We start from the raw sequence: 25,253 nt of genomic DNA, 5'->3' as shown, positions 1-25,253 counted from the left end.
GTTCCTTAGAATTAAAACTGAAGTCCAAATATAATGCTCAAAATTGCTCACAGTTCCACATTCCTCCTGTAATCAAAGCATTAAATAACTACCGAGCTGTAGATACTTTGCTTTTATCACAGGAGAAACAACACCATATCTCTGTTTATGACACTTTTGATTGGTAAAACACCCAATTGAACATTGTAATTCCATATTTGGATAAACTCTATAAATGCATACCAACTGTACACCTGTACCAACATGATAGATCTGGCTGTTTCTTCAGATCTGGCCCTAGAGGTCCTCTGTACTGCAGAGATTACCTCCAATCTCAAACTCACAACTTTTGCAGCAGAATGCTACTATAGAGTACTTATTTCTGTGAATATATCAGGTTCATATCTGTTCCCCCACCTGAGATATTCAACCTGTAAGTGAGGGAAATAAAAAAAAAAAACAAAGCACTTTCTTGCCCCCATAATAAAAGAGAAGTCTCAAACATGAAATGTTTTGCATGTATACTATACTTACCTAGGTACCCCCTAAAAAATTAAGACAGAGAATCGAACCCTTCCTATTATAAACTGACCCTAAAAGAGGAACTGTGAGCAATCTTGAGCATTAAATTTGGACTTAAATTCTAAGTCTAAGGAACACGAATGTGCTTTATATGTTCATGTACCTTGTAATGTGCTCTAGAGAGCTGTTTTTATTAAAACAGATTATTATTATTATTATTATTATTATTATTACCATCCTGAGCTGAGATATTGAGGTTTGTATAAACAGCTGTATAACTAAAATTTGTTGTGCGCCATATCACAAAGACGGCCGCTGTAGTTAAATGAAGTAAAATTAAAAAACAAAAACAAACAAACAAAAACCCTGTTGGTTTTTCAATGCCAATACATAGAGGTAATCACCCAAAATAAATTAAGAAAATGAAAACCGGTCAAGCAAACAACTTTGCAATTATTGAACCACTTGAGATGGAATGACCCCCATACAGTTTACACAAACGATCCCTAGCTTAATTTTGTAACGATTATTTTTATTTTGCAATTATTTATTTTACAAACCAGGATAACCCAAATGCATTCTTACACAATATTTAACTGTAATAAAATGTCAGTGTCTTTCAATGAGCATTTTTATTGTTATAGAATATATAATAATATAAAAGTACATTATTAAATAATTGGAATCAGACAGTGCACAGCAATAAGTATTTCTCCAGCATTACTCATGATACTCGATTGTAATGATTTCCTGTGGGAAATACTGTACAATGAAAGTTATTTAATAGACAGAGCAGTTAAAATGAGTAAGAAAAGCTAAAAATGATGAGGTCGTCATTGGTTATGTGATATGTGAAATGTTGTGGTGGCCAGGAAAATGTGGTCCATGATGAAAGTTTTGACATAAAATTTCAACTACAGATTTTTCTCTGTTTACCTTTTGCATTCATGTCAGTCACAAAGGAAAAATAAAATTAGAAAAGGCAGAAAACTACATTTAAAAGATTACATTTGTACTCAACTGAAAGACACCAACGCATCGGTTGATTAAAATCAAATGCTATTTATTGATTTAGTTGGCATTTAATATGTAATAAATAAAATATTTTTTAAAATATTACCAGCTTTATGTATGTAGCCTTTCTTTTTAGCCTATAGTTATTTTTGCAGCCATGTTTGTTAACCCTTTCTTTCAGTACACTAACTTATCAGACATTTTCAATCAGTATAAACAAATTAATTATTTTATTGCAACAGACCCATTATAAGATTATTCTATAATAAGATTAGTCAGGATACTGTTGAGTTTCTTTGTGTAGAGTATCGTGACTCTGTGTTTAGTTGCTGGTGAGTAGGGCAACAGGAAAGTGGAGGGATATAGATATCTCTCTCTCAAATATATATATATATATATATATATATATATATATATATATATATATATATATATACATACATACACATACACATACACACACACACACACACACACACACACACATACATACATACACACTATGCTTATTTGTGAATATGTTCTCTATCTGGGGATAATCTGGCATCCCATCCAAGCTGTATTCTCACCTTTGCACCCAGTGTTCATGGGATAGGCTCCAGATCCACCACAACCATAAAGATACCCAGGATAAAGAAGTTACTGAAGATGAAGTTAATGAATGACGAAAGATGTGTGTCATGATGTAACTGCATGTGTAGCATCTGTAGTCTACTGTTAATTCTGAACATAAGTGCTCAAGGTGGCAGTCACTGATACACAGGTAGTGTTAGTCTATTGGTTTGTTTTGAATGTGGATGCATCTCGTGGGTCGCTGCTGGGGTTGCTCCAGTCGTCTGCCTCTGGCCCTAACTGGTAATGTCTCCACGCTGACTTGTTGAAGATGGGGAGTCGCTCGAAGGACTCGCTGGACAGAGCCTGTGGATTACAAATTAGACACTGTTTAATTTCTACTTAATATGAATTGATCCTCAAAATGGCAGAATTAATGTAAATAGGGTTTAATAATGAAAATATTTTGCTGCTTCTTCTTTTCATGCATGTACATACAGTATCTCACAAAAGTGAGTACACCCCTCACATTTTTGTAAATATTTGATTATATCTTTTCATGTGACAACACTAAGGAAATGACACTTTGCTACAATGTAAAAGTAGTGAGTGTACAGCTTGTATAACAGTGTAAATTTGCTGTCCCCTCAAAATAACTCAACACACAGCCATTAATGTCTAAACTGCTGGCAACAAAAGTGATTACACCCCTAAGTGAAAATGTCCAAATTGGGCCCAATTAGCCATTTTCCCTCCCCGGTGTCATATGACTTGTTAGTGTTACAAGGTCTCAGGTGTGAAAGGGGAGCAGGTATGTTATATTTGGTGTAATCGCTCTCACACTACCTCATACTGGTCACTGGAAGTTCAACATGGCACCTCATGGCAAAGAACACTCTGAGGATCTGAAAAAAAGAATTGTTGCTCTACATAAAGATGGCCTAGGCTATAAGAAGATTGCCAAGACCCTGACACTGAGCTGCAGCACGGTGAAGGTGATGGACTGGCCAAGCATGTCTCCAGACTTAAACCCTATTGAGCATCTGTGGGGCATCCTCAAACGGAAGGTGGAGGAGCACAGGGTCGCTAACATCCACCAGCTCCATGATGTCATCATGGAGGAGTGTAAGAGGACACCAGTGGCAACCTGTGAATCTCTGTGAACTCCATGCCCAAGAGGGATAAGGCAGTGCTGGAAAATAATGGTGGCCACACAAAATATTGACACTTTGGGCCCAATTTGGACATTTTCACTTAGGGGTGTACTCACTTTTGTTGCCAGCGGTTTAGACATTAATGGCTGAGTGTTGAGTTATTTTGAGGGAACAGCAAATTTACACTGTTATACAAGCTGTACACTCACTACTTTACATTGTAGCAAAGTGTCATTTCTTCAGTGTTGTCACATTAAAAGATATATTCAAATATTTACAAAAATGCGAGGGGTGTACCCACTTTTGTGAGATACTTTACATACATAAATACAAATTACAGAATGTCAGATATAGTTTGTTTGTTTATTGTTTTTATTTTTTTTAGATAGCTTGTCTGGATTTATGCTTTATAAAAGTGAGTTACAAGAAGAAATAAAAACATAGATTCTACATATATTCTAAGTAATACATAGGTTTTACTTCAATATATTAATGAGTCATAAACATATTTTTATGTACTTGTTTCATCAAGTAACTACTGTCCGGAAATAATTTCACTTTTTTTCTCCCCTAAACAAGAGTTTGAAAAGCATAACTGTTTTATATGATTTAGGGAAAACTGAAAAATAATCTACCATATTGTTTTATCGCACACACGTCATTAAATTAGAACTTAAATGGAGAAAAGAAAAAAAAAAAATTAAAAAAAAAAAAAAAAAAAAAAAAAGAGACTCTACTGTGATCCAGATCAAACCCATATCCTATGAAACTAATTATTTTCCTAACTCCCTAGTCTAAATGTAAAAAAAATAAAATAAAACAAAACACAAAACCAAATGGTGGAAATGGGCATTTTCAATGCTTTTGCTATATTCTTATAGCCACTTCCCATTTTGTGAAGCTCAACAACCTTTTGCCACACATTATAGCTATATTCCTTATAACAATGGTCTCACCCATTGTTATGAATGACTAAGGGAATTTTGCTTATGTGTTACCTCATATTTATGCCCCTGTGAAACAGGAAGTCATGATTGAACAATTTCCTTTTCCTACTTACCCAGGTGTACTAAAAAATGTAAAATATCAATGGGAATATACTTTATATACATTTTTCTCATATGAATTCATAGGGGTGCCAATAATTGTTGCACACTTATATTTAACAAAGATATAATTTTGTTTTTGATAAACCTGTGTTGTGTTTGCAATTGTTTGATATCCATGAGAGCAGAGTATTTTTGTGTGTGTGTTTTTTTTTTTTAACTAAAGATCAAAAGGTTCAACAACAAAGACAATTTTTCATATTCTTCTTTGCTCATATTTACCAAGGGTGCCAATATTAGTGGAGGGCACTTATGGTACACATAAAACAACACACCTTCAGGTAGATGACTGCATGTGTTCCTAATCCCTCTATAGAGTAAAGGCATAGGTCTCCCTGGAAATAGCGAGCATACAGTCTGGAGATTGGCAAACCATAGCCAAAACCAGCCTGCGTTAGGGAAGAGTGTGTTACCATTTTCTGTTACACATTCTCACAAACAGCAATACATGGTGCACGGTGGGCGGGGTTACCAGCGGTACGGCATTTTGTGAAGGATTCAGCATTGGTGTCGGAGCTGTGGAGTACATATAGTTGAAAAGGCGGTCAATCTTCCTCAAGGGTACACCCCCTCCACAATCACTAATCTGCCAACAATGTAGAAAAAAAAGCATACATAGCATTTCATGTGCTGTATGTATAGACAATAAATGAGACACTAAGAGACATCAAGCATGTCTTGTTTTTAAAACTGGTGCACAACACCTTACCTTTACAACTGAAAGCAAAGTAGTATTCAGAATTACTCTAAAGTGGTGCTACTGTGGCAATTGCCATCTTTATGTACAGTTACATACTTTTATGGAGAGATCTTCATTTCCCAAAGTCACACGAGCTTTCACAGGAGGAAGTCCTTCTGTGTTGTTCTCATGAAGCTCCACTGTAGCTCGCATGGAGTTCTACAAATAAAGGCGGTATTTATGAACCATCATTACTGCCACTTTCCAAACACAGAGTGACACCAGACCATGTAACCTGAGTGCACTTGCCTTGAAGAGCTCGAAGAGCATGTGGAACAAATGGGATGGCACGTAGACCACCTGGATGGGCTTATCAGGGTTCTTGCCTTGAATGTTTTGCATCACAGTGATACACATGTATACAATAAGTCTTTAAATACTTCACGCCTTTGAAAGAACTCTGCTTATAAAGACAATTCTAGTTTTTTCAACATTTTCATAAAAATGTTAGAGATGGAGTAGAAGATAAAAAGGGGAAAGTAATTTAAATTTTTTTTTTTTTTTTTTTTTTTTTTTTACAAATTTCAAAAATCTGTACTTTACTGATTATTATCTTGAATACATTTATATGGAATGATTCCTTCCTTATATTTTCTCTATAAGCACTTTTATACAACAAAATAGAACGAGAAAAGAGTTGTACAATATCATGTAGTTATGTATACTAATAATTTTCTTTAAAATAAATACCTTTCAGACACAAAAAGACATGTTGTCTCTGACTCGTATAGAATATTATACCTATATAGCAGATGATTCCAGGCCAAATATGGTTGAATTTAGGCCGAAATGAGCCAGTTCTAGCAATGCTAATTGTACTGTGGACCAAAGGTTGCCAACAATAAGCAGCCACATTTAAAATTTTTCATGGCTTGGAATACAGGCTAAGAAATAACTTAAATGCTTGTGTGGATTTTTAATTATTGGCCCAGCTACAATCTCTGGTTTTAACAAATATTGATGATTTCTGCAAATAATATACTTTGACACCTCTACTTCCTCATGATCTGATCAAGTTATTGGACTGTTACATACTATAGTGATGGTACAGAATTGGAGTAAAATCCTGAAAAGCAATAATCTTCCTTTCCACTTTTGGGTATACAGAGATTTAAAAATGCCATAGTTTTCTGTATAATATATAGAAAAATGTCAAAATGTTAAAAATGTGAACGGTTTTCTCAGGCCACCACACAAAAATGGTCTCATTATGGTTATGTTATAGCTGTGTTCTGGCAACAAGATTCAGATAATTATTCAAATAATTCAGATAATCATTGTTGTCATTCCACAGCGATATATGGGCCAAGAGAAGTGAAAAGTGAGGGCCAGATCTGGGCTATTACTCATTTGTTATTAGCTATATAATCATTAATAAAATAATATTATTAATACATGTAATAATGTTATACACTACAATGAATCACAAGCTCACAGTTGAATTCCTGGATATGCAGATCAGGTGCTGTCATGTAATACTGTTCACATAGCATCTTTGCAGTCCCATATGCATCTGAAACAGGAAGAAGACAGTCACAGATGAGAAGTCTGACACTATAACTATAATGTGAACTGAGACTAAAATAATACAGCAGATGTTCATGTTCTAGTTATGTGTATGTTCATACCTCTCACTACCTCTATCACGTTGCAGGTTGGGTCAATGCTTCCAATATGCTTGGGATGAGCGTGGTTGATGCCATCACTAAAAAGGAGAGCTGCGATAGGATGCAGATAAATCTACTCACCACATGATGTCAAAATCTGACACAGAGTAAAAGAACTAATTGCATAAAGGGTGCAAATACATGTACACTCACTGGCTACTTTATTAGAAACACCTGTATACCTGCATATTCATGTGATTATCCAAATCAGTCAAAAATGTGGCAGCAGTTCAATGCATAAAATCATGCAGATACAGGTCAAGAGCTTGAGGTAATGCCAACATCAATCCAAAAATGTGATCTCAGTGACTTTGACTGTGGCATGGTTGTTGGAGCCAGATTTTTATGCATGACAGTCTCTACAGTTTACACTGAATGGTGCAAAAAATACAAAAACATCCTGTGAATGACAGTTCTGTTAACTGCCTGGGGGAGTGGGGGGGTCTAGGGTCGCGTAGAGATCGGAAAGGGGCACAAACTGTTTAAAAAAAAAAGCAAAACAGACAGGGTATCATTTGCGTACTCAAGTGTATTTTATTGCTTTTCAAATAGAATGTGCATAAATGAAAAACCCCGCGTTCCCTCTCCCTCTGTATTTTAATTTTGCTGGGGAGAGGCAGAGCTTAGCCGGTCTTTTATCTAGCAGTCAGTGCAGACCATTGTTTAAAACTTAGTGACTTTTCAGACCCCTTTAGCAACTTTAAAAAATAAAATAAAAAAAAATAATAAAAAATAATAAAAAATAAAAAAATTCGCCTAACCACAAATATAGCAACTTTTTGGACAAACCTTAGCAACTTTCCAAATGTCTCCAGTACTGTCCTGCAAGCGAGGTCTTGCTTTCCCGCTGCACTCGCACCTCTCTCTGCATCTGCTCTATTCAGTGAGTGGCTGAGAGCCGGAGATTTAAGAAATGTCATGGATAACGAGGCGCACCCTTCATCTCAATTCGTATGCAAATGTTTTTTGAGTGCAGGATGAATGTAATGCAACATGTTTTACATGTAAAATAGTACATGTTATTACAGTCTACTTCTCTTTTTCAAAGTAGTTATAGTGCTCAGAAAATTTTTGATCATTCATGTTAAATACATGTCCATTATATAGTTTTATAAAAGTCATAAAAGTTCTTAACAGTAATTAAAAAAGTAAAAAAAACAGCAAAAATATCTAGCAAAAACAGATTATAGATTTAGGGCTTATATAGATAGATTTTATATAGAATAGATAATCATTATACCTGGTCTCCTCCAATGGGGGGGGGGGGGGGGGGGGGGGGTTGCCACATGATAGGGCAGGCTTGGGGGAGCCATTAGTTTCAAAAGGTTGAGTACCTCTGTGTTAGTGGAAACACCTTGTTGATAAGAGAAGCTGGAGGAGAATGGCCAGACTAGTCCAAGCTGACAGAAAGGCTATAGCAACTAAAGTAAAAAACTCTTTACAATCATTCTGAGCAGAAAAGCAAGTCAGAACACACAACACGTCAAACCTTAAGGTGGATAGTCTACAAGAGCACATTGGGTTCCACTCCTCTCAGCCAAGAACAGGAATCTGAGGCTACTGGACAGCTGAAGATTGGCAAAGGACCAGGCAGTGTTTTTATCATCTTAATATATAAGACAACTGCATGAATGAGCAGGGGAACAGGTGTTCCTATTAAAGTGGCCGATGAGTGATAGTTGTGAACTATACTACACTAGTTGTGTTAATCACATATTAACTTGGTTCATTTCCTCCTGCTGAAACAGCATGCAGTTGGCAGCTTCTGTGTATGAAACCACGCACTATGCTGGTTGATGAGCATGCGGAAGGAGATGCGACTGGTGTAGAAACGATCCAGGAAATACTGCACATTGCTGCTGATGTAAGGGTCGAAACCAAACTTCTCCTTGTACTCGATCACTCCCTGGGCCATGGTGGGAACCACATCATTGTGTCTTTTCCGGATCTGGATAAGGATGTCTAAGAAACTGACAGTTTGAACATGTAAGGAAAGAAAGCATGATTCCTTTGAAGGCGTTCAAATATCCAGGTATATCTAAGTATTAAGTCTTGGGGACTGGATTGGACCGGACTGGAATCATTCCCACATGTGACAGCTTCACGTATTTTTAACTATCAAATATTTAGTACCACTGATGAAGTGGCAAAACATTTAAACAAAAACTCAATTGCTAAGATAACACTAACCCCAGTGGACCAGAATAAAATAAAAAACTGTAACTGTAGTCTTATGAACTTACAAAAGCTCTACCAAATCATATGGAGCATGTTTGTTACCAAAATATAACTTGAAAATATATAATCCCCTTCGTTCAAGAGGATTATAAAGTCACGAGAGCTTAATGATACCTGTGGAGCCACGCTTGGTGAACAGGTCTTAGACGAAAGGTCAGACAAAGAATCATAAAAAACCGCAATTAAAGGTGAAAAAAAAAAGTACCCTGCCTGAATTAGGGTTACTGGGCACAGGCCTTGGGGTGGTGTCTGCAAGAAAGCGCCTGGTGACTAGGCTTTCCGTGTAACCAGGTCAACAAGATGGTTGGGGGTCAGTCAGACAGCAAACAAGTGATGGATAGTCTTAGATGGATTAGAACGTCCAATGGAACATGTAATGTCACTTCACTGCTGAGGAAAAAGCCTGAAGTAATCTGTGAGATGGAAAGGTTTGGGCTAAATATAGTCAGCCAATAGGAGCTGGAATCTATCCCCAGAGATAAGTCTTGGGAAAACTTCTCACCCACCGGTCACTGTAACCCCACCAGGAAAAGTCAATTGAAAATGTATTATATCTCAAGCATTGTACCGAAGAGCTTTGTTTTTGTCCAAACAGTAATACTCACTCACTAAGGATGCGAGGATCCTCTGGGCTCCGGTTCTCATAATCTAATAGCTCCTCAAAGCTCTGACTGTACCTGAGAGATCAAAAAAAACATTTTTAACCTGACAATTTTATGGACATAATAAAGGTATTTCACTACAGGATAGTCACTGGATTATACTATGCTCACAAAAGCATGCACAAGAACAACCTCACAAATATCGTCTATGGCCTTCTAGATACACATACAGCAGATGATATTTCTCTTGTACAAATGCAACTTATAATAATAACAATCATTTAATTTCATCATCTTCACTTCCTGTGGAGAATGAGGAGAGCAAATCTCCCCCTTCCATTCTCACCACCGTCTACAGGGGGACATTAGAATGACAGTAAAAACCAACATGACCTTAAATAGGCAAAATAACTTGACCTAGGCAAGAGCTGCCACTTCACCATGATCTTGGTTTAACTTTAGACTGAAAGCTCTGTAAAATTAAGTACCCCCTCTAGATGGCGCCCAAGGAATTTCTCTATTGTCTATTTCAAGTAGGTGCCTGGTCTAAAACTTGCATGGTATGTTTTCAGATTCAGATTGTATCTACTAGAATTTCTGGTTAAATATCAGGAATACTGCAAAAAAAATCTAATCAATCATCAGGATTCAAAGTCACGATCACCAGGCAAAAGGGAGAACGCTTTTCTATTGTGCTACTCAAGTGTACACTAGATGTATTTCTGAGCCATTGTGAGGTTGCTGACAATTTTATACAAGTGGGGAATATGGGATCACACGGGGCAGCTGTGGCTCAGGTGATAGAGAGGGTTGTCCACTAATCGTAGGGTTGGCGGTTCGGTTCCCAGCCTTCCTGACCTCACATGCCAAAGTGTCCTTGGGCCGGACACTGAACCCCATTTTGCTCCTGATGGCAATTTAGCGCCTTGCATGGCAGCTCTGCTGCCACTGGTGTGAGTGTGTGTGTGTGAATGGGAGAATGAGACACAGTGTAAAGCACCTTGAATAAAAGCACTAAATAAAGTGCGCCATTTACTTATCATCATCTTGCCCTCATTAAGCCCTGCTTCTCACCAGCTCTGAACCAGCTGGACAGATGGCTGATTTAGCAGCTTTCCAGGCAACAGAGTGACTTCTCTCATGGTATTGGCCAAACGTACAGGCAGTTCTTTCCTCAGGAACATATAGGAGGTCTTTTCACAAGCATTCTCTCTACCTGAACAAGAGAAAGAGTACATGTAGGTTATAATAATTTTCTCAAGTTACATTTCATGACACAGAATGCACGTCTGTACCAGTACTGCCCCCCTGTTTCCCCTCAAAGGTCACTGCCCAGCGGTCTTGCCAGGAAAGTGTTCCACATTAAATGCTGGTATCAGAATACACTTTTACTATCTTTAGTTGAGTCATCTGCCAAGACCACATACAGAGAAAGCATTTAGATTAAAAACAATATCACTTTCATTTAAACCCTAATATCAGTTGGATGTAAATGTCTTGAAACCATATTCTATACTTCTATGTTAGACTTTATTTTTTAGTATAAACGAACAGTGAACAGGACCTAAAATTCTACTGTCTTATAAGAATCTTCAGCTGAACAGGCGAATAGTATTTTCTCTAATACAGTAGTTTTCAATAAAGTAGGCCTCTATCACGGTATGTTAGAACTGAAAATAAATATGAAACCATGCAGGGCAGCAACTCTGCAGGTATGGACTTGATAACTCCTTCATCTGATAACTTCTATGTTATGTAAATTAAACTCCATTACTTGGAAAAGTTTAAAGGGTGCAATGGTAGCATGCACTGGAAAAACAAAAATGCTTGATTGTATAGGTTAATGACATGTAAACTTTGGATCACTGTTATTTTTAAGATTGGGAACAGTCTGGGAACTGTTGTGAAGTGTGTGTGTGTGTTAGCTTATCTTTGCAAAAATTAAGCATACTTAAGTGCATAAATAGTATACTACAAGTATGTACAGAATATTAAAAGTACATTTTTAATTGCCAAAATATACACTTTCTTAAAAATACTTTTGTTGAAAAGTAATAACTTTTAAATGATACTTTAGTATGTTGTAAGGAACTAAACTTGAATAAATATATTTCTTAATACACCGAAGCACATTTAAGCAAAGGTATACTTGCTTATTACATGCCATGTCATTGTCATTTAAGTGTACTATTTCAATTATTTAAAAAGTGTTTTAGTATATGAAAGATGTACACTAAATGATTTCTCAGCAAAATAAAAGCATAATTTAAGTTTGGTTTTAATTTACTGCATACTAAAGTGTATTCAGTTGCTGTATAAATAGCATTTAAGCTTATGCACACTGTATGAGTAGATGCAGTAGTACATTTACAATATACTGCAAGTACAACAATTATATCAACAAATTAAATGTAAATCTATCGGAGTGCAATTTAAGTTATTAAAAACAACTAAATGCATTTTTAAAATTATAATTAAATATAGCTTAATAACAATACACTTAAGTTTGCATAAGCTGTTCCAATATAATGCATTTAGTATGCACATTTACTATGTATTTAACTATTAACACTAGAACTATTCCCCTTTTCATATTATACTGTTATATGACTTAAACTTTTATTTGAGCAGGGTAATGCTGCACTGCTACTGTAAACAGTTAGTAGAAGGGTCCAGATTAACTAACATATAAACACCAAATAGGATCTTGTAGCAGAGATTCTCTAACTTGCTTTCCACCAGGGAAAAACTTTTACAAAGTAAAAGTATTTTGACACACAGACTTTAAGTGCAAGAGGGCAAATATGTATCACCTTATAAGGAAAAAAAAAAAAATCTAAAAAATTAAAAAGCTAAATTAAATTAACAATACTTGTTTTTTTATTTGTTTGCTTGCTTGTTTGCTATTTGAGTTTTAGATTATCCCCTTTCAATTCAAAGGACCAGTCAATTAGGCTTACAACTATGATAGCTAAATAATAACCAAAAACTACAGTGATACTAGTTGATCTCCAGCAACCTCATATTATGGTGATAAAGCATCATATGATAGAGCAACCCCACTAAATGATGTCAAATTTCACACAGACAAAAATGCAATAATTTAATAACATTTTAAGTGTATCAGTAAACTTAAAACTGGATGTCTAAGTCTGTGCTCTTTCTACCGCGGTAAAGTTGGTTTTATATTGGACATTCGCTGCACATTCAAGCTTCTTTCTTCTATTTCTCAAGAAATAACAAAAACGACAAAACGTTTATTTTCTTACTCCGGAGTGGGTAGAAAACCAAGAACAACTAAATATATATTTTTAACTTTTCTCCCGTTAAAGCCCGCCTAAGCAAATCTTTCGGAAACTCAGGTCATCAGCACTTTATAGTAATGGAGTCAGTAAGGGACCGTGTAAAAAGTGCATGACCTCGGCAACTGTGTAAGATTATGGTCATCTACTTTGCAGGATATCTACCATATTGTAGTGTTAGGATACAGTATGGAGTGGGATGTAAGACTCACTACAAGTGCAATATTACATAAAAGTCTTAGAGAAATGTAATATAATGTGAGATATATATATATATATATATATATATATATATATATATATATATATATATATATATATATACACACACACATATACATACACACACACACACACACACACACACACACACACACACACACACTGTACTCACCCCTCACATTTTTGTAAATATTTGAATATATCTTTTAATGTGACAACACTGAAGAAATGACACTTTGCTACAATGTAAAGTAGTGAGTATACAGCTTGTGTAACAGTGTACATTTGCTGTCCCCTCAAAATAACTCGACACACAGCCATTAATGTCTAAACTGCTGGCAACAAAAGTGAGTACACCCCTAAGTGAAAATGTCCAAATTTGGGCCAATTATCCATTTTTCCTCCCTGGTGTCATGTGACTTCTTGGTGTTACAAGGTCTCAGGTGTGAACGGGGAGCAGGTGTGTTAAATTTAGCGTCATCGCTCTCACACTACCTCATACTGGTCACTGGAAGTTCAACATGGCACCTCATGGCAAAGAACTCTCTGAGGATCTGAAAAAAAGAATTGTTGCTCTACATAAAGATGGCCTAGGTTATAAGAAGATTGCCAAGACCCTGACACTGAGCTGCAGCACGGTGGCCAAGACCATACAGCGGTTTAACAGGACAGGTTCCACTCAGAATAGGCCAAACAGTTCCACTCAGAATATGGTCGACCAAAGAAGTTGAGCGCACGTGCTCAGTGTCATATCCAGAGGTTGTCATTGAGAAATAGACATATGAGTGCTGCCAGCATTGCTGCAGAGGTTGAAGGGGTGGGGGCTCAGCCTGTCAGTGCTCAGACCATACGCCACACACTGCATCAAATTGGTCTGCATGGCTGTCGTCCCAGAAGGAAGCCTGGTTCAGATGGTGTCAAGCGTGTGTGGCGGCAACCAGGTGAAGAGTACAAAGTCAAGTGTGTCTTGCCTACAGTCAAGCATGGTGGTGGGAATGTCATGGTCTGGGGCTGCATGAGTGCTGCCGGCACTTGGGAGCTACAGTTCATTGAGGGAGCCATGAATGCAAACATGTACTGTGTCATACTGAAGCAGAGCATGATCAGTATGCAGTATTCCAGCATAATAATGACCCCAAACACACCTCCAAGATGACCATTGCCTTGCTAAAGAAGCTGAGGGTGAAGGTGATGGACTGGCCAAGCATGTCTCCAGACCTAAACCCTACTGAGCATCTGTGGGGCATCCTCAAATGGAAGGTGGAGGAGCTCAAGGTCTCTAACATCCACCAGCTCGGTGATGTCATCACGGAGGAGTGGAAGAGGACACCAGTGGCAACCTGTGAAGCTCTGGTGAACTCCATGCCCAAGAGGGTTAAGGCAGTGCTGGAAAATAATGGTGGCCACACAAAATACTGACACTTTGGGCCCAATTTGGACATTTTCACTTAGGGGTGTACTCACTTTTGTTGCCAGCAGTTTAGACAATAATGGCTGTGTGTTGAGTTATTTTGAGGGGACAGCAAATTTACACTGTTACACAAGCTGTACAGTCACTACGTTATATTGTAGCAAAGTGTCATTTCTTCAGTGTTGTCACATTAAACATATAATCAAATATTTACAAAAATATGAGGGGTGTACTCACTTTTGTGAGATACTTATTTTATATATAAAAAATCTTTTTTATTTAAAATAAAAATATATACATTTTATGAAGATAAATCAAAATTCAATAACATTTTGACTGTAGGAGTTACACATGTAAAACCAAACGCACTATGATATCGTTCATTATTGCTACCAACTATGCTTTTTGTGGATTACAGTTCGGCTTTTAATACAATAATTCCGGACATTCTCGTCACCAAATTGGTCACCCTTGGCCTCCCCCGCCTAACGTGTGCCTGGATAAAGGACTTTCTCACCAACCGGTCCCAGACAGTGACTCGGACCCCACCTCTCCTCCACTCGCACGTTGAGCACAGGTTCTCCACAGGGCTGTGTTTTGAGCCCCCTCCTGTACTGTCTCTACACATACGACTGTAGACCAGTCTACAACAATAATCTTATCATCAAGTTTTCTGACGACACCACAGTGGTCGGACTTATCTCAAAAGGAGAAGAGGCAGCCTACAGAGAGGAAGTCCTAAACTTGGCAGCCTGGTGTTCAAAGAACAATCTGACTCTAAACACCAAGAAAACCAAGGAACTTATTGTAGACTTCAGAAAACACAACACTGAGCTGGCCCCCCTCTTCATTAATGGTGAGTGTGTGGAGAAGGTCCACACCGTCCGGTTTCTTGGCGTCCTTATCTCTGCAAACATCTCCTGGACGGACAACATCACAGCGGTTATCAAGAAGGCTCAAACGCGGCTACACTTCCTGAGGGTTCTCAGGAAGTACAATCTGGACTCCAATCTGCTGCTGATCTTCTACCGCTCCTCCGTCGAGAGCCTGCTGACATACTGTATCACGGTGTGGTATGGTAGCTGCACCGCAGCAGACAGGGAGAGGCTTCAGAGAGTAGTAAGAGCAGCACAGAAGATCATTGGCTGCCCTTTCCTCTCCCTGATGGATATTTACACTTCCCGTTGCCTCAGCAGAGGAAAAACCATCATTAAGGACAGTTCTCACCCTGGCTTTGATCTGTTCAATCTGTTGCCCTCAGGGAGACGTTACAGGTGCATCAAAACAAGGACTAGTAGATTTAAGAATGGTTTCTTCCCAAAAGCTATTACCATTATAAACAAATACATGTACTGAGTCCACAGCATATGTATATAGTGTCTCAAAACTGTGCATTTCATAGTACCTCCCCCATCCACCCCAATATCTATCTTGCATATCTTGTTTATTCTTCTTGTTTATTGAATGTACATGTTTGCACGGAACAAAAAGGAGTGGCTCTTAATTTCATTGTACATATGTATAGTGACAATAAAAGGCATTCATCATTCATCATCATCAACTACAGCAAGAAGATTTTAAAAACTCAGTTTTTAATTTTTTTATTTTAAATTCTGAAAAAGAAAAATAATCCAAATACAATAACTTTTGATTGAGTTATACATATAAACACACCTTCAGGATTCAGGGTTTGATTCCCTGTGTGTGCGGAGTTTACATATTCTCCCAGTGCATCAGGGGTGTCCTCCGAGTATTCCAGTTTCCTCCCCCAGTCCAAAGACATGCATTGTTGGTTTATTGGCATGTCCATAAAGTGTCTGTAGTGTATGAATGGGTGTGTGAATGTGTGTGTGATTGTGTCCTGCAATGGACTGGCATCCTATCCAGGGTGTACCCAGTCTTGTGCCCCATTCACCCTGGGATAGGCTCCAGATTCCCTGTGACCAAGTAATGATAACCAGTACAGAAAATGGATGGATGGATGGATATAGTTCCTAGCAATAATAGACTATCATATTGCATTTGGTTTTATATGCATAACTCCCATGATCAAAAAGTTTTATAATTTTAGTTATTTTTCTTTTAAAAAATGCCTAATATTTTTTAACTGAGTTTTTAAAAATCGATTTGCGGCAGTTAGTAGCAATAATAGATTGTATGATATTGCATGTGGTTTTACACGTGTACCTCATACAGTCAAAAATGATTACATTTAAGTTATTTTTCTCTTTTGCAAAATAAAAAAAAACAAAACTTTATTTTTAAATTATAATACAATAAAACTATTACATGAGTTCAAATTCTATTTGCTGTACTTGATAGCAATAATAAGCTGTATCATAGTACATTTGGTTTTACATATGTAACTCCTATAAGCAATAAGTTATTGAATTTTAATTATTTTTTTGAAACAAAAAAAAACCCTTGATTATTTTCAAAATATAGCTGTCTGATAAGAAGAATTGAGTATAACATAGTGTGAATGATAACATTTGAATTTCATTTCTATTTGTTTACAGAAAATGTTTTTGCAATAAATAGAGCATTTTGCTGTAGTTGCTAAGACTAACCCTGAGCGTTATATGCTACAAGTTTGTGTGTCATAAAAATGTCTATCATTAATCAAATATATGCTATAAAAAAATAAACAAATACTGTATCCTAACACTGCAATATATTAGATATCCTGCAAAGTAGACGACTGTAATCTTGGTAAAATCTTATACAGTTGCCCAAGTCATGCACTTTTTAGACGGCCCCTAACTGACTGATCGGCTTCAACTTACTTTAACGCGATAAAATGTTTAAATATGTTCAATTGTACTTAGTTCTCTGCCCATTCTGGCGTAAGAAAATACACATTTGTATGTTTATTTCTTGAGAAATAGAAGAGAGAAGCTCGAATATGCACCGAATTTCCAATATACTTTCCAAAATCTGCATTTCACGGCCTGCGTGAACTGTGCGTAAACACAGCTTCCCATATGGCGCAAGACTCGTATTAGAATTAGAATTCATATTACGTATTATAAATCAATAATCTACACAATTCCAAAAACCACTCATTTTAAAGCTAATCTACACCACTCCTAATGTTTCTTTCGGTTGGCTATAACTCGGGATAAACCTGTGCGTCATAGGCTACTCACCGAAATCCAAAAACTGCTTGATGGACATCGGCGAAGGCGAGAATCGTGAATAATACTCTATTTTGTGCGTGGCATCTTTCATTAAGACGTTAAACAGCTTCATGCTTGCGAAATGAACTGCGTACAGCAATCCGAACATTCAATCATTAAAACCAAAAATCCCACTTCCTATTTCCATCTCTACTGCTTACTTTATTATAGGCTTATTTCATTCAGGCGAACTCGGGTTCATCCTTTACACGTGATATGACAGCATGACGCAGCTGGCCAGAGATGGCGCTCTTCCCACTACTTGAAGATTACAATACTACATTTGGAAATCAACTTGACAAGAGCTGCACTGGCATATTGTATTCTGTATCCTCTTAGTCAAAGAGGGATCTGTACCTTTCCTTGTCACTTGAGTGGCACCCTCAAGAGTACACTCTTAAAAATAAAGGTTCCAATTAGATGCCAATGGAGAACCCTTTTAAGTTAAACAAAGAACCTTTTACACTCTAGTTCTTTAGAGAAACATTTATTTACTGGTGCTTTAAAGAACCCAGAAATAAGTTTAAACAACAACAACAACAACAACAACGACAACAACAACAACCCTTAGTTAGTGCTTTGAAGACCCAATGTAAGCTTCTTAAGCATGATGCCAGGAGAACCTTTTCCAGTCCCACAAAGAACCTTATAGGGTTCACTTTAACCTGTTAAGGGATGATGTCTTGAAGAACCAATACCTTGCTCTGAGGACCATATAGCTCAACCAAAGAACCATATAGCTCAACCCAAGAACCCTATACTATGAGAAATGGTTCTTGACAAGAAGAAGGTTTATTGCAGAACTTAAGGTGCTGTAAAGAACCATTGAAGGGCCTTTAAACTTTTTAAGAGTGCAGACCTGTAGGTCTCCAGTCTTCGGGTCTCAAGACATTTTCTGTATTGACTTGGATTTGTCTCGGATTTATTTGCATCTGTATTTGGACTTGTCTTGGTCTTGGGCACTGGTCTCCCTAAATATGGCCTCGGTCTTGACTGAGAGTTTGTAAAAAATAAAAAATAACAAATAAAAAAAAAGAAGTTTGATAAATTCTTCTAAAAAACAAAAATAGCCTAATTATTGGTGCTATGCATGAATTAAGCCGAACAGGTGAATTAAAGGCTTGGCCTCAAAAAGATTTGATGGTTATTGGTCTTGATATTCAATCTTGTCTCAATCTCAACTAGTCCTGGCTTTGGACTTGACAATAGCAGTCTTGACTAAAGCTTTACTTAAGCGTGCATCTTTTGTACCATTAGTCCATATCTATTACATGGCAATATGAATATAGTTTATATTTGGCCACTATTGTACCTTTACTTATCTTTCAGGCCAATACGTTAAAGGTTAGAAGAAGAATTTAATATCCCTCAATACTGTTTCACCCTTTGTCATCTCAATTATTTTACAATAATTTATTATTTTATTATTATTAAAATTAACCTTGTTTTATCTCATCTCAGGAACATTTTTGCGTTGCCATGTTGGTGAACTTTTAGTGGAACATAAATGCACACACAGATATTTGAATTCCAAAATTTCCTACAAAAGTCATCTTATTGCAGTAAAAGTAGTAAGATTATTTATCATAAAATCTTTTGTGGTTTTTGTGCTTTTGCTTTTTTGTGATATACTGCATAGTAGGTAGTTTTGTACAACTGACAGATGACATATTGTGATACATTTTACACATATGGCTCCTTTTTTAAAAAAACAAAACAAAAAAACACAAGTACACAAAAACAGTACAGGATAAAGTTTCTTGCATCTTTAATTCTACATAGAGAATGCAAACTTAATGCAATGTCTTGATAAGAGAAATGTCTTGGGCCATAAGACATGATGGGTCAAAAGCTAGAGAGTGTTTGACAATATTTTTTTTCATGAAGGTCAGTACTCTAGTAGCAAAAGGACTGATGAAATTTTCATTCTGAATAGATAAAACTATTGTCTGTTTAGTGCACAAAGAAAGAATTGTGTTAATAACACCATCTTAGAGGTGCATTTCATGGTAATCTGAATTGAATTCTGTGCTATGGCGATAAGGAGATTATAGAACCTAGAGAATTTGGTCTCTGAATTAGTAAAATAAATAAATAAATAAATAAATAAGCCAAATTTCACTAGTATGATACTCGCGGGGTAATGTGAAGTGCTAGTAATGCTGAGATTGCAAGTTCAAATCTCAGAGAATGCTTTTGGGCATTTGGCCATGACGCGACCTTTGAGCATGGTGCTTAGCCCTTAATGTGCAGGGCTTGGATTCTTCATCACTTGTAAATCACTTTGGATTAATGCATGTGCCAAATAAATAAATAAATATTAATGTGAGTGAAACCAGAAGGATTTGAAGTACCTGGGTGGCAACAACTAGTCCCAGTACTCTTGCTAAGGAAGAAAGAATCAAACTTTTCTGTAGTTGGATAGTTTGAATCTAAAGTATGGTTTATTAAATTAGAGACTGCAGCAGTTTTTGGTTCTAATGGAATTGTGCCAGAAGCAAGATATCTGTTAAAAAATTGGAAAAACTGACAAGGAGGTGATGAGAGTAGCAGAGTCTTCTCCAGTCTCTGTATGTTATTTTTATTATACTTATATACGATATATATACACCATACATGAAGTGATATATGAAATATTGAAATACAAAAACAGAAATATAAAAGGCAGAGAATTCTAAATACATTCTTCCATGTCAGGTGGCATACTCCCCATCTAAATTAGATTTTAAACTGAGCTTAGCATCCAGGTTATTTTCATTCTCACAGGGCTCCAGCTTGACAGGCTCATATGAACGTCTATACAGCGTCCATGTCACCAGCGTGATGATGAACATCTCCATAATCATTAACTGCTGACTAAGCACTATGCAGAAACAGAGTTTATGACATTAGACCCATTCAACACACAGAGCATAACTACAACAAATCATCATCAGTGTAAGTGCATAATACATTTTTCAATAGTCTACATTTCTGTACAACATCTAAATAGATGTTAATTTAACACTAAATTTTACTGTGGGAAACAATACAACACACATGAACAAAATACATGTGAGAGGACTAAAACACTTTTTAACCACGCATACTGTTATAGGAAAATTATCAACTTCAGGGTGATAACAGATCCCACCACTGTCATTGATTATTTTCCTATAACAGCACACCCCGTCCTGTTGCATTCATTATTTATAGCATATAAGAATTCTAATTTAACTAACCTTACAATTTGCATGTACAGTATAATATAATATAGTCAATAAAGTAAATTTGTCAGCATTTTGCTATATGGGGTTTTACCATTATTATTTATCCCTTCTAATCAAAAATTATAAAGTCAAAAAGAGAGACACTCACTAGATCCTCGGGCTACAGACGAGAAGGGTGGCGAACAGGCAATTGTTCCATCAAGGGACAAAATGTTAATAATTGCTGACTGCAACTGACTCAGGACCAAGACCAGCTAAATGCACATGTACATGAGGACTTATACATCTCATATTGGAAAAGTAGCAAAAATATTTTGAGTAGTATTAAAGATTCACAATTTGATAACCAAACAACCCCATATCACATGTTCAGGTTTTCCTCCTACTAATCTGTTTACAATTCCACAAAGAGGATGAGATAAATGACACAACACTACAGTAGCGGTGACAAATTATAAATTATCTGGTTAATACTGATAACAGATAATGTTCTTTTCTTATCATGGTATACAGCCATGTACCTAGTTAAGACCCCACTGATAAGGTTACTACTACATTTATACATAGAATTCCTTCCAGATAAACTTTAAAGAAGACAAAAACCAGACTGCTTGTGCGAGTCATTGTCACCGAGCAGTCAGTACACACACTCACCTGATACATGGCATACTTGGGGATGAGCTTGATGCTGCGCAGTGTGTTCCGTATGTGCATGAACATGATGCCTACCGGCCACAAGGAAATGATTGTCAGGACTCCTATGAATGGGTTTATCCATATAGCAGCTCCTGTTATATCCAGCTGTGTACAAATACAGACAAGGATAGACAAGTAAACGTACATACAATGTACATTCATATAGTATATAACACATACTGTACATTATAGAGCATCAAAATGTTCACAACAAACATCAAAATAGTGAAATAAATCTGATCTCAGTCACTTTGATCATGACATGGATGTTGGTGCCAAACAGGCTGGTATGAGTATTTCAGAAACCGCTCAACTGCTGAGAATTAACACATAACAGTCTCTAACAGACTAACAGAGTTGTATAACAGTTGTATAATAGAGTTTACACAGAATGGTATGAAAAACAAAAAAACTCCTGTGGGTGGTAGGAAATGTGGTTGGAAAATATCTAGAAAGCAGGAAGGCTACATTAACTCAAATAAATTGTCTATATGCATTCTGAGATGCTTTTCTGCTCACCATGGTTGTAAAGAGTAATTATTTGAATTATAGTTGCCTTCCTTTCAGCTCAAGCCAGCCTCCTCATTCTCCTATGACAGCTCTCCAAAAAGTGACCACCCTGGGTTATTGGGGAACCTGGAGCCTATCCCAGGGAACTCAGGGCACAAGTTGGGGGACACCCTGGATGGGGTGCCAACCCATCGCAGGGCACAATCGCACACACATTCACATACTACGGACAATTTGGAAATGCCACTCAGCCTACAATAGATGTCTTTGGAATGGGGGAGGAAACCAGAGTATCCGGAGGAAACCCCTGAAGCCCTGGGTGAACATGTAAACTCTGTGCTCTCAGGGCAGGATTCGAACTCCAACCCCGGAGGTGCAAACATGCCTTAGGTCAATTAGGGTCCTCTGGAGGCATTTTTCTCCTCTAGTTAGCATTTACACAGAGTAGGTTGTTACTGTCTGCTGCTACTTGTGTGGTAGGAAAATGCTGTAGTACACCCTCTTGATATTTTCACAGTGTGGAAGTATAGTAAGTACGACCCATGCACAAACCATTCAAGCAACAGACAATTCAAACATGTCTGGTTGGAAATCAAGAATTTTGACATAAACCCTAAATACACAATCTCATGTATAAGCAAGAGATTTTCATTGGGAAATGACTTTACATACATCAGTAAGATCGAAGATTCCATTGGTCCATAAAACAATACAGAAAACAGAGAGGGCAGTCTTCATAATGGCATATTGCAGCGCTCCCAGCTTTAGCAGGAACAACATGCGCCTAAACAAAATTAGCTGTGTTATTGTACCATAAAAATATGTACAGGATCAGACAGAACTGGTTCCTTCTGAACACTAGATTAAGTTTACCGTGTGATGGGCACTCGAGGTAGGCAGGGGCAGCAACAGCAACATGGTCCAGTGCTGATCCTGAACGTCTTCTTCGCTGAGTACCTCAGAAAGGCCTCGTCACCGCCACACTCCTCCAGCATGAGGATCAGAAACTTGTAGATCACAACTGCAAAATATCTACACATGGAACACATCATTAAACCTACTATAATGTTCAACAATGAACCATCTTCTGCATAGTCCTCTACAAGCAATAAATCATAATGACCCACTGTAATAGACGTTAGATATTAAATTCTACAGGTCAGTGACCTCTTTTCTTGGAATTCACAGAATTCACAGAGTGCCTTACGAGTTAGAGGTCATATCTGTGAACATGGTGCTTCTTGGGATCCACATGCCAAGACATGACATAGTAGCAATGACCTGCAAATGACAGGAAGACATCAATCATCATATAATATCACCGTACAACTTACAGATGATTATGGATTAGGTTATTGTAAAACAAACAAAAAAAACAATCTTACTGGTGCAGCTCCGTTGACCCATATGATCGTGGTTTTCTTTGGGTAGGATACATTTTTGTAGACATACACACACTCCTCCAAATAAAACAATAGTGATACAGTAGCCATGAATGTCAGGATGGAGTATACAGCAATCCCAGACACATCCAGTTCTGTCAGAAATGTTTAATCATTTATTTATTCAAATAAATAGAATAAATAAAATGTCAAAATAATGCATGATAAAATTCCCCTGGCCAATAATTATAGTCCTGGAACATTATCATAACTTTTATAGAAATTATAGACAGCAATGGACAATGCTTCTGTAGCATAAAAAAATAGGGCTGAAAAAGGCATGCGATGTAAACCAACCATTTAAAAAATTTCCCAAATTGTGACTTCCCAAAAAATATATTGCAAGGACTATGAATAAATTGCACAGTAGAAAGAATAAACTTTAGCAAGCTTTAGCAATAACCCTGAATCTAATCAATTAATTTTGTACCTGGTCATCTTTTGTCATGTCTTATTAGAGAATGGAAAAAAAGGAATTTCTGCCCTCAAATTGCCACATTTTTTAAGCTAACCAAAACTGTGTATCCAAATTTGTTTACAGTTCATAAACTACATACATTATGAATTTGCAATTTGCAATTTTAATTCTTTCTTTGTTTAATGTTTAATATTCTTACAGCTATAGTATGTCCGACCTGTAGGCACGGTGAAATTAAAATAATTAAAAATTAATCTAGATTTCATCAAATGAATGTACAGTATACTGTATCTAGTCTTACTGATCAAACTGTATTTACCATCCATTTCAAAACTACCTAGAATTAAATCACCTAGAATTAAATAGAAAAAACACATACGGCTTATAACATCCATAGCCAGAGGTGGCTCAGCTAGACATCTGGGATCGATAGTTCCGTTCAGATCATCCATTATGAATATTGAAATTCATTCAACACTACGAGAAAACAAAACAGCTCCCAGTAATAGTTTTCCAAAAATTATAGTACCTAACTATCAGATTCAAGTATGGAAGCTGAAATCTTCTGCAGCTAAGAAATAAGCACAGTGCGTAATTTGCATGTGTGGTGAAAAAAATGCTCTCAATTCTTGTGTTAGCTGACCAAATAAAATCTCAAGAAGCTCCTCCTCATCGGGTTCCCGGTGTCACTGAGTGGCCCAATAAATCACAAGAGCCAATGTATGCATGATGGAGAGCGACAAGGACTCATCTAAATGCAATCTAAATATCAAAATCTCTACCAAAAATTCATTGGTCTTTAGGTTTTGTCTGTTTACTTACGTTAAATTCTTACTAGTTACACTGTAGCCTTCCTTAAGTCACTTGGATAATATGTCAGGCAGGTGAGTCAAAGTAATGAACTTTGACTAGTTAAAGCAATAAACTTTTAAAGGGAAAAGTCAGTGGCAATAAAGGCCTCATATCATAAAGGCATACATGGTGGATTTACTGAATTCTACCGTTATGTACCTTATATAGTTTGATGAAATGGTGTTTCTCCTTGGTGGTTCTGATAAACCCAAGGCTATGTTTCAAAGAAAACATCAGCCTGTGTTAGTTTTTCATCATTCTCCTTGACCAGTATAGTCAACGTTTGTTTTTCTTAGCTATATAAACACGAACTGACCAAATAGGTGATTTTGATTTTTATAAACACTGGGTTCAGCCCAAATGACAATTTTTTTTTTTTTAAATGAATGGCTGTGACACAAGTCATGAAGGTCTTTATGAGATTTGGATTGGAGAATTT

The 25,253-nt window shown here is 36.9% G+C and overlaps 2 protein-coding genes across 3 annotated transcripts; both read right to left on the bottom strand.

Moving 5' to 3' along the window:
- Positions 1-1,547: 1,547 nt before the first annotated feature.
- pdk3b (pyruvate dehydrogenase kinase, isozyme 3b) lies at positions 1,548-17,913 on the bottom strand. 2 transcript variants are annotated; one of them, XM_017491872.3, is made up of 11 exons: positions 17,658-17,909; positions 10,648-10,789; positions 9,577-9,648; positions 8,519-8,703; positions 6,695-6,784; positions 6,502-6,579; positions 5,316-5,392; positions 5,124-5,225; positions 4,800-4,913; positions 4,603-4,716; positions 1,548-2,433 (listed from the first exon to the last, which is right to left on the bottom strand). In XM_017491872.3, the coding sequence occupies exons 1-11, from the start codon at positions 17,794-17,796 to the stop codon at positions 2,290-2,292; spliced, it is 1,257 nt and encodes a 418-aa protein (XP_017347361.1). In that variant the 5' UTR covers positions 17,797-17,909; the 3' UTR covers positions 1,548-2,289. The 2 variants fall into 2 exon arrangements, with proteins under 2 accessions (XP_017347361.1, XP_047017808.1); XM_047161852.2 differs by lacking the exon at positions 4,603-4,716 and having other exon boundaries at positions 17,658-17,913.
- A 2,318-nt stretch (positions 17,914-20,231) lies between these two features.
- On the bottom strand, positions 20,232-24,577 carry osta (organic solute transporter subunit alpha). The gene is given in 8 exon segments (NM_001201207.1): positions 20,232-20,550; positions 21,045-21,150; positions 21,551-21,697; positions 22,775-22,886; positions 22,976-23,134; positions 23,310-23,383; positions 23,488-23,639; positions 24,342-24,577. Coding segments are annotated over 8 exon segments (993 nt in total). The 5' UTR covers positions 24,415-24,577; the 3' UTR covers positions 20,232-20,380.
- Positions 24,578-25,253: the final 676 nt, after the last annotated feature.

The sequence above is a fragment of the Ictalurus punctatus genome, chromosome 18, assembly GCF_001660625.3.
Source record: "Ictalurus punctatus breed USDA103 chromosome 18, Coco_2.0, whole genome shotgun sequence".
Taxonomy (NCBI): domain Eukaryota; kingdom Metazoa; phylum Chordata; class Actinopteri; order Siluriformes; family Ictaluridae; genus Ictalurus; species Ictalurus punctatus.
Note: the sequence above shows the minus strand (reverse complement) of the source record. Positions and strands in the feature narration are given on the sequence as shown.